Here is an 11,387-nt window from a genome sequence, read left to right on the forward strand (position 1 = left end):
ATGTATATATAGTTTGCCCATCACTTCTTCTCATTATGTGCCTGAGGACGACGGGGGAAACACGTCGAAACGTTGCATAAAACTTTAACCAGTGATTGTTGTTCCATAAAGCTGTGTCTATATATCGTACTCACAATTGCTAAATGCCATTCAAAGACTTTAGACTAGAGTTGTCATTAAATTTTGCATTTGACCGACATTGAAAGCCACGTAATGGCCAACCTATACTTGATGTCCGATAGAGGATATTGACCGTCAGCAATTTCAGCAGCCCAGTCGGTCATGTCCGGCATATAGAACCAAATCAACATTCCTGATGAGGCCGAATCTCAATTAAGAAATCCTGAACATTAAACTTGTCTGCAGGATCCGATCTACAAAAAAGCCCATATATTAATTAAAAATATTTCAAAAAAGTTACTTGATAAAAACTTACTTAATAAAGACTATATTAAACCAAAACAATTTGATTACCTAAAACCAGCTCAAGAACCATAGCAGAGACATTCTCCCAAAAATTCAGAAAAATCTCGAGACTGAATGGTTCCTACCCATTAGAATTCCTAAAGGACGCCCAATAATATCAGATTGTACAAGCGAGTCGTACAGAGAATCAGAATACATTGATAACTTTTTATTGCCTTTTGCGTCATTGGCATTAATAAGCAAGATGGACTTCAAGTAGGCCTGTACTATTGTTTTCAAAAATTTGCGAGAAATCTCAGCCAAAAATAATTCTAACCTTATACCATTACCAAATTCGTCAAACCTGTCCCTTCATTTTATCTACTAATTCTTTCCGAAATAGACGTACAGGTTCTATCTTTCAAGTTAATGAAAAACTTAGTTGTAACAGTAAAAATACCATCTATCTTATTTCTTGTACAAGGTGAAATAAACAATACGTTGGAGAGACCAAGAATTTATTAAGGGTTCGATTCGATCACCACAAATCTGACATCAATCTTTAAAAATTTAATAAAACAGTATAAAAACACTTAAATCAATTCGATCATCAGTTAACAGACCTGAAAATTATTCATATTGAGCAGCTGTATGAACAACCTGGTATAGATACTAAGAAAATTCCATTAATTCACGAAAACTTTTGGATTAACACATTACAAACAATGCACCCCTTTAGAATTGATATACAAGTAGACTTTCAAATTATTCCATTTGTTATTCAATACAACATCACAGCTGGTCAAGTTCCTCGATTAATTATTCGCATATACAAAGAATTACAAGAAAAATTTCCTACTGTTTTTACAAAAGATTTAGTGATGGCATATAGCCGAAATATAAAACTTAATGATCTTAGTCCGTGGCCGATTACCCCTCCTTTCTTAAATTTAACACATTTCCTTATACACCATCAATCGATTAATTTTTCGTCGTCATTATTTTCCCACAAGATCTTTTATCTATTACCGTGCTATAGTCTGGAAGGGCATCAGTGCCAAAATTCGATGCTAAGTTGAAATGTCTAATTCACTAATGTTATGTAGATGATAGGGATATTTTTGATTTTATCGATCTTGTTCTTGAAAACGCTTTCAAATTTTAGCTCTTAATCACTAAAAGGCATGATTCTTGCCGGATTTTGACAATACTTGGTTTTATTATTCAATATTTGAATATTTGCCTTCTAGAGTTGTGAAAACTCTAGGAGGCAAATATTCAAATATTGAATAATAAAACCAAAAATAGAACAAGGGCAATAACTCATACTCAATATTATTCAGTATCGCCCTAAAGTGTTCAAAAGAAGTGTATGAATATTTCATACTGGTGATTGTTATTGTACTGCTAAATATTTTCATTCAAAATTCTAATCTCTGTGATCAAGTGACCTTGAATAAGTTATCTTCCCTAATTACTCCAATTGTGTTTAAGCTGTAGCCTATATTAGTACAGATAATCAAGGAATCAAAGACCAATGGCAATTCGTTAGGCTAAGGATCAGTTGTTATTGGTGATAAATAAATAAACCAAGTACTAACGATCTGAACCTCAAAACGAAACCTGAAATCCATAACAATATTTTTTCACATGAGAAAGTATTTCAATCATAAGTATTTCATAATAAAAGATAGCTTGCCAGGCAAGGTAATATACGCCCACTGGCAGCTTTGATTTAATAAAAATATTTAGCAGTACAGTAATAATCACCAGTATGAAATATTCAACCTTCAGTCATTCACTTCTTCTGAACTCTTTAGGGTGATACTGAATAATATTGAGTATGAGTTATTGCCTTTCTTCTTGAAAACATATTCAATTTTTATCTCGTGAAAACTTTAGAAAGCAAATATTCAATCTTCAGCGCGGTACTGAATAATAAAACCAAGTTTTATCAATTTCCGGCAAGAATCATGCCTTTTAGTGTTTAGCGTTTTCAAGAACAAGGGCAATAACTCATACTAAATATTTTTCGATTTTTCTGATTTCAATAGGGTTTATCCTTGGTAAATAACAAACACTCATGCCAAATTTCCCCAAAATCCGTCAAGAATTGTGCTTCTAGAGTGTTTACAATCTAAAAATTGAACGCGTTTTCAAGAACAAGGTCAATAACTCATACTAAATATGTTTCGATTCTTCTGATTTTCAATAGGGTTCATCCTTGGGTGATGACAAACACTCACACAAAGTTTCCTCAAAATCCATCAAGAATTGTACCTTCTAGAGTGTTTACGAGCTAAAAATTGAACGCGTTTTCAAGAACGAACAAGGGCAATAACTCATACTAAATATTTTTCGATTCTTCTGATTTTCAATAGGGTTCATTTTTGGGTGATAACGAACACTCACACCAAGTTTCATCAAAATTCGTCAAGAATTGTGCCTTCTAGAGTGATTACGAGCTAAAAATTGAACGCGTTTTCAAGAACAAGGGCAATAACTTATACTATATATTTTTCGATTCTTCTGATTTTCAATAGGGTTCATGCTTGGGTGATTACGAACACTCGTACCAAGTTTCGTCGAAATCAGTCAAGAATTGTGTCTTGTAGAGTGTTAATGAGCAATTGTGGACGGACGGACATGGGTGACGGCGTAATGTGGGCGTGTAAAAATGGTATCAGGTATCTAGAAGAGTAAGCATACGCTGCATTGCACCACACCTGTCACAGCTGCTCAACATACACAACACACACTACAAGTAGGAACGTGTCAACAGAAGAAATAGCGATTGATATCAGCAATCAATTAACATCATCTTGAAGCTATATAATTTGATTGCATCATTATTCATTATCATAATCACTGAAAACATTTAGCATCATCATCTTTAAACACTATTCGAGCCAATGTTATCAAACATTATTATGTGATATCACTTTTTTCAAGCATTATGATCAACAAGCATGATCAATTGTGACATCACTTAAAAAACATCACAAGCACCACATACTGAATCATTATGATTTTCTTTTATTCATCATTACAGTGAAACCCCTCTAAACCGACATGGCGTCGGACTGACGTGAAATGCCGGTTTGGAGCTGTTGCCGGGTTACCCGTATAAGTGGCTAAATAACAGTGTTACATCCCTTTATGACTTGTAGCCCCTAAGTTTTCGTTATAAATTGAAAACTGCTCCAACAAAATTGTATTAGAAGGTCTTTTTAGTATGAACAGGGTACATAGTGTGGATATCATAATCCAAAAGTTCTCGTCGAAGAATAATAGTACTTTCTTATAGTAAAATCCGTAGTGCGTAAGGACATTTGTATTTGCGCGCGTCAATTTTTCGGTCAAGTTATCACAGCCAATCAAACCTATCGTATATCATCACGTGATGAACAGAAGCTCTCCCACAATAAATGTAAATAAATATGGCGCATTCCAGTCGAAAAGTGACCATTTAGGTTAGAAAATGTCTAAAGACCACGTGAAACGTATATAGACGTATATTGTACAATTAAAAAGTGTTTCGAAGAAGAGAACGGAGCCATTCACGTAATTTAGGTAATATAAGTATCGTCGGGATGCAAGTGTCGTGAATGTGTGAATTTAGAGGGAATCGACGAAAATATTGCTGATTTTTTTAGGATAAAAAATCTGCTTTCATCCAAATTTGACTACCTCTGCTGGAATCGATTGTGTTTTCATTGAGCCGGCAACAGGACAACACCATTAGCCTAGACAGAGAGTCAGAAAACTAGCAATAACATATAAGACAAGTGAAGAGTTTTCAAAGCAAAGGCAAGTCATTCACCAAAAATCCACCATATTTAATTTCACTAAAGAAATTAAGGCATCATGGTTCTGTTTTATCAAAAACTACTGAACAGCTTAGAAAAAAGATGTACCCTTGGCATTCTTAGTCATACCCAGCAATCAATTACTACCCAACTCGCTGATTGTTATAAAACTTTTCATTTATTTGAACCAATGTCACCAATAGGCTACTTTATTTTTATTCACATTTTTGTAGATTCACTTCAGATTTACTGTTGCTATAGGTGTGTAACAGAGTAACCCAATACAGTCTCTTTAAGTCATTAGCAATGTTATAACAGTGTTGTAAAAACATCCTGTCGATGTCTTTGATGTATTACACAAGATCTATTTTTAGAACTGCTGAGTTCAGAGATAGGGGGACTAGTCTTGGGAACACCTGCGTGAGTGGAGTATTGAATTGGAGGAACTGAGAGAAAGGTCGCAGTACATCATTGTGCTTTCTTTGTCCGATTTTCTAATTCTGGATGTTTTAACTGTGATTTAGTTAATAAAGATTGCTGTGCCCCCAAATTTGACTTGTTGTTTCTATGTGGAGTCAGGAGGCCACCAAAGCTGACTCGCTCACAGGTGTAAAAGATCATGGGCTTATAATGCTGTATAGTTGTGTAATGGATCCATTTGTATACGCCCACATGAAATGGGGGGCGTATATTGCCTTCAACCATGTCCGCCCGTCCGTCCACAATTCCTCGTAAACACTCTACAAGAAACAATTCTTGACGGATTTTGACAAAACTTGGTATGAGTGTACGTATCACCCTAATAGAAGAATCTAAAAATATTGATTATGAGTTATTGCCCTTCTTCTTGAAAACACGTTCAATTTTTAGCCCGTAAACACTCTAAATGGGACAATTCTTGGTATAAGTGTTCGTAATCACCGATGGATGAACCCTATTGAAAATCAGACGAATCGAAAAATATTAAATATTTACTATGAGTTATTGCCCTTGTTCTTGAAACGCTCGTAAACACTCTAGAAGGCACAATTCTTGATAGATTTTGACGAAACTTGGCATGAGTGTTTGTTATCAACCAAGGATAAACCCTATTGAAAATCAGAAAAATCGAAAAATATTTAGTATGAGTAATCGCCATTGTTCTTGAAAACGCTTTCAAATTTAGCTCTTAAACACTAAAAGGCATGATTCTTGCTGGATTTGGACAAAACTTGGTTTTATTATTCCGTCCATTAAATCCATTGAACATATATTTCTTTTTGTAATAAATCACAAATTTTATGGATTAAAATATTCCAATTAGTTAAACTACATTCATAAAAACTTATGGAATTTTAGAAAATGATACAAATATTTCAAAACTGTTATGGCATTGTATTAATTGAAAATCGCGATTTTTAATTTTGAAGAGCTTTGTCACGTGACCTAATTAACATACGACAAAATTTCTTAGATATTCTTAAAGTGTATGATCTCTCCTTTTTGGCGATATATCACACTTGATATTTTGATCGAAATTGCGCTTTTTAAAAATTGAAAATTTTGTACTGACTTCTATAGTAACTGTACGTAAATTCACGGTGTCTATTATCTACCGACAGTAACCGCTGCCTTAAAAAACGTACAACTTCAATTTTGAACATTATTTAACAATGTACACCTCATCAGAGAAAAACTAAAAATTTTGAAGTGGGCGTGGCAAATTCGTTGTGCATTTACTTTACCTGTAATATTTGCAATTGTCGTATGGTCAACCCATACAAAACCACACATGGTTCTTTCCATACCCATGTTATTTCCACATACGAACCATACTTAGCTTCGTATATCTCCGCTGTGTTTAAACATTGGTCAAATCACTTGATTGTGACGATGTGATTTGTATGAAAAGTACGATTAATGGCTTACAGTTAATACACTAAAATGTTCTTGGAAGTTCTGTTAGCGCTGTGCAACATATCGCGCGTAGAAATGGTATTTTATTTTTTTACCAGAACTATGTCAATACCGTCACATTATCATGGTAAAGGTAATTTATATATTAAGGCTGATCGAGCAATTGGTATTTCTACTCAAAGACAGTGAAAATAAAACATTGGAAAGCTAAATGTATAATTAAAAAAATGTATCATTGGATAACCGATAGCTACAATCCCGCCTTTAACAAGTTTGAGGCTTATTTCCGAAATAAAGGTTCTAAATTTTTGGACTTGACTAATCACTGCTAAATACCGGATGTAAAGTGTCTCGCCGCATTCACAAAGCGAAATTCAATATTAATTGCCGAATGACATTCATCTTAAGCTAAAGACACATACATGCGGTTCGTGGTCCGGTTCGGCGATGTGATGCGTTCATTTCACCGCAGCGTTTCACCGGATCGAAACAAACAACGGTATGCATTTGACATGACACATACATGCTGTTGCGGTGCGTTGCTATATTTCCCCGCTGCGTTTCACCGGACCAAAAAGTCTAGGTATTACAGGTGATTTCCATTATTTTCAGACGTCATTGTGCCGTCAACATGCCACGTCCAGCAACAAAAACTCCAAATTTAACGCAAAAGTGAACCGCGCGTATGTGTCATACCTGCCGCAACGGTACCGCATAATCGCATCGGTTTACCGCAAAGGAGACATCGCACCGTATGTATGTGTCTTCAGCTTTAACGTTAATTGCCGAATTGTCCCGGAATATCCGAATGGTGATTATGTTGTATTCGATTTTCATTCAATGCTACAGGTGTGATATGCACTGCCTCAGTGCCCGTCAGCACTGCTCTAGTTTTTTTTGTTTTTTTTGATAGGGTTCATCCATGGTTGAGGGCAATGACTCAAACTAAATACTTTTCAATTTTTCTGATTTTGGACAGGATTTATCCTTGAGTGATTACAAACACACACTAAATCCGTCAAGAATGGTGCCTACTAGAGTGTTTACATGCTAAAATTGAACGCATTTTCAAGAACAAGGGCAATAACTCATACTAAATGTGCTTGAATCATAAAGTGAAAGATTCTTGCGATATTTGGGGTTAATCTTTATTTGTATCTTTCAGAGTTACTATATCTCCATCTACACCAGTTAATATTAATGATGTTCTAGCAGATCATCAACTGAACAGTATACTAGGAGAGAGTTACGAACCACCATCTCATGATAATAAAATATTACAAGACTCTCATAGATATCAATCAAAATACATCAGTCCGGTAAGTATAATTTTATTATGAACTAGACCTGTTCGACACAGATCTGTCAGCTTCCAAGCTATTTAACGTCCTTTGCATCAACAGTTCAAACATGCGAAAAACTGTTAATGTATAGAAACGTGTCCGTAGTAGTAATATCTCTTGTAAACTGGAAAACATTTTGCCTTCTATTCAAATATTTGTCACAAAAACTCTCCCCACCCCCATAGCAAAGTTTGGTGACACAGATTTGACAATAGTGTTTTAAAAGAAACTCTGTGACACTCATCCCTACGGAGCCCCTAAGGCGCAATTGTAAACATATTTATTTATTATTTCGTTTATACGAAATAATTATATCGTTTAAACGAAATAATTAATTCGTTTAAACGAATATTTCGTTTAAACGAATTAATTATTTCGTTAAAACGAAATGTTATTTCGTTTAAACGAAATAAATTATTATTTCGTTAAAACGAAATAATTATTTCATTTAAACGAAATAATTATTTCGTTTTAACGAAATACACTATGTTTATTTCGTTTAAACGAATTAATTTTTTCGTCTATTTCGTTTAAACGAAATAATTAACCCATCTTTTTATTTCGTTTAAACGAAATAATTATTTCGTTTAAACGAATTAGTTATTTCGTTTAAACGAATTAATTATTTCGTTTAAACGAAATAAACATAGGGTATTTCGTTAAAACGAAATAATTATTTCGTTTAAACGAATTAATTATTTCGTTTAAACGAATAAACATAGGGTATTTCGTTAAAACGAAATAATTATTTCGTTTAAACGAATTAATTATTTAATTTAATTCGTTTAAACGAAATAACATTTCGTTTAAACGATATGATTAATTCGTTTAAACGAAATAATTAATTCGTTTAAACGAAATAATTTCGTTTAAACGAAATAAATGATGTTATTTCGTTTAAACGAAATAATAAATAAATATGTTTACAATTGCGCCTTAGGGGCTCCGTACATCCCAATAGTTAGACAGCTACACTTTAGACAGTTGAATGCACATTAAGTCTCATGCTTGTGAATTCAGACAATAAGATAGCTTGCCAGGCAAGATTATATACTGGCAGCTTTGATTTTAAATAGAAATATTTTGGGGTACAGTAACAATTATCATCCTTGGGTGTAAACAAGCATTCACAACAAGTTTCGTCACAATCTGTCAGGAATTGAACCTTCTAAAGTGTTTACGAGCTAAATTTGAACACGTTTTCAGGAACAAGGGCTATAATTCATACTAAATATTTTTCGATTCTTCTCATTTTCATTTCCTTCGGTGATAACAAACACTCACACCAAGTTTCATCAAAATCCGTTAAGAATTGCGTATTCTAGAGTGTTTATGAGCAATTGTGGACGGACGGACGGACGGACGGACTGACTTGGTGACGGCAATATTGATTCTGAATTTCTATTTAAAGTCGGTCATTTCAAGATGGCGACTGAACATTTATATCTGGGTCTATTTTTGTCATTTTACTTTATTTCTATAATTAATTATAACACATTGCAATAATAATTTTTCAAATATCTGACGTCAAAACCGGAAGCGATATAAATGCCCAGGAATCTAATTTTGTGTTTTGTTTATATTTTTGTTTAGGAGAAAGTTGGACATATATCAATTGGATAATTGACAATTAACAGCTGCAATTGTTGAGCTCTTGTCAGCTGGTAACGTAATTATTTATATATCTCTCAGAAGAATTTTTAATAGTACCCAGTTGCTCTTGGTAGTTTAAACATATTTGATTACTTCAGGAAGAAGAGTTAATAGAAGAAGGTAAAGAAAGATATGGTGATATATTTCTAGAAGTTATACACATTCCCCATAGTAAACCAACATTGGGTATGGCCATAGAAGGTGGGGCCAATACTCGTCAACCAATACCACGAGTCATCAATGTACAGGTGAGTCGAAATTTGTTCTCCTTCTCTGAAGAGAAGAAAGGGATATAGATATTGTCAGTAGAGCTAATCCTCAAGCAATGTGTAATGTTAGTTCCTAGTAGAGTTATGTGATAGGGGTTGGAAGCCAAAATCAGGTCAGCTGTGGCATCAGAATTTTTTTTAGGAAGATTCGAACTCACAGCATATAATGGCCTAGCAGATGATAATCGGCATTCAACCAACTGATCTATTCCTCTAAAACCCAGAAGAGTAAGGTAAAGGTATGAACATGTTTATAGTCGCCATGAAAGCCAATAGATATTCACTACCCTCAAAGAAATATATTAGGTCAGTGAGATCAAATGAAAATATTAAGCTATGTTATATTAGTTCAGTTAGATGTCCTGCTGGTATAAAAAGTAATAAAAACAATGATTTCACTTCATTTAAAAAGCTGTTCATTACAAACACACCAGATGTCCCATTTTGTTTTGAAAAGTGATAAGGATAACAAGTAATCTGTTGATCCTTTGATAATAATTTTCATAACTAAATCCCTTTAAACTTTTTTTTAAACATTTTCTTCTCAGCCTGGTGGGTCAGCATTTGAATCGGGACATTTACAAGTTGGTCATTTAATACTGGAAGTCAACAGATTAACCTTAATAGGAATGAATCATTCTGAGGCAGCCAAGACAATAGCAGAAGCTTTCAAGAACAAGGAGCGTGATGGCATGGAACTTTTAGTGACAGAAACAGGAGCAGAGGTGAAAGGTGCCCTAGAAAGTTGTGAAGTGTTTAGCATTGATCTGTGAACTAAATAATATATGAAAAATAAATGAATCATTGATCTATGTGAACAAAGTTGTGAGATTAAATTGTGTGTGAAATAAAATAATGAATGATAAAAACACTATCAGTTCTGTGAAAAGTAGCCGATATGTTTTTGGCACTTATTAGCGAATTGAAAGAGTATGATTTGAGCCTAATGTATAGAGTATGAAACACAGAATTGAATTAGAACCACCGCCTTGTAAAAACCATAGAAACACTGACTTTAGGCAGAAGTTAATTAATATTGCTTAAAATATTGTGAAAGAATGTTGGTGATATCATAGGCATAATTATTTGTAAGACAGAGCATGGTACCTGATATTTTGCACCAAAATTACTTTTGATGCAAACCTAACACCTTTTTGGGAAAAATATGCTCATTTTAAACCTATGGGTTTATTAGTTTGTTGATCTTATTGAATTATTATTATTCCATAATACTACCATGAAGTACTAATAAACTTCTACTTATTATAATTATTACAAGTGTAAATATTTGATACAAACAATGATATATTCATAATGTAAATATAATATGAGGCAGCTTTTAAATCTTTTTCTTAGTATTTTATTGTCTTTCGAGGAATGTAAATGTTACTTAAATTGATTTTACCTACATTTTATTAGTATTCTGATTTTCCTAAATATTTTCACCTTCAACAGGAAAGGAAAAAGAACTTTCCATTAGGGCGCCCTTTATCTAGTGTGTACGACCTGACCGGTTTCAGGGAAACTAAGCAAGAGTACGATGGGTAATTACCTGTCAACATTACAGTAAGTGTTACTGTGACAGTAATCAAACTACTAACAATCGTGCCGAGAATCATACATAAGAATTGTACAGATGTATTATTTATTGTATATTGACACGTCATGTACGCTTTTGTATCCTCCTAAAACCAGGTAGGAACGATAGATTCAATGTAAGATTCAAAAGTCGTGTTAAAGACTGGTCAGAAAGATATTAGCCTACCTAGTATGCTGCCACTGGTTAAGCTTACTTTAATTTTCACCTTTAGACTTGTACCAAATTATCCATCATGACTATTAATTATGACATTAGATCAAGATAGCTTGCTAGGCAAAGTAATATGCGCCCACTGGCAGCTTTGATTTTAAATAAAAATATTTGGCAGTACAGTGACAATCACCAGTATGAAATATTCAACCTTCAGTCATACACCTTTTTAGGGCGATACTGAATACTATTATGAAGTTTT

General features: G+C 33.8%; 1 protein-coding gene across 1 annotated transcript; it reads left to right on the top strand.

Moving 5' to 3' along the window:
• Positions 1–9,258: 9,258 nt before the first annotated feature.
• LOTGIDRAFT_116080 (hypothetical protein) lies at positions 9,259–10,148 on the top strand (the record flags this gene model as incomplete). The annotated part of the gene is made up of 2 exons (XM_009054916.1): positions 9,259–9,354; positions 9,924–10,148. Coding segments are annotated over 2 exons (321 nt in total), but the record flags the coding sequence as incomplete, so codon positions are not given.
• Between the last annotated feature and the right edge of the window lie 1,239 nt (positions 10,149–11,387).

The sequence above is a fragment of the Lottia gigantea genome, assembly GCF_000327385.1.
Source record: "Lottia gigantea unplaced genomic scaffold LOTGIsca_23, whole genome shotgun sequence".
Lineage (NCBI taxonomy): Eukaryota > Metazoa > Mollusca > Gastropoda > Lottiidae > Lottia > Lottia gigantea.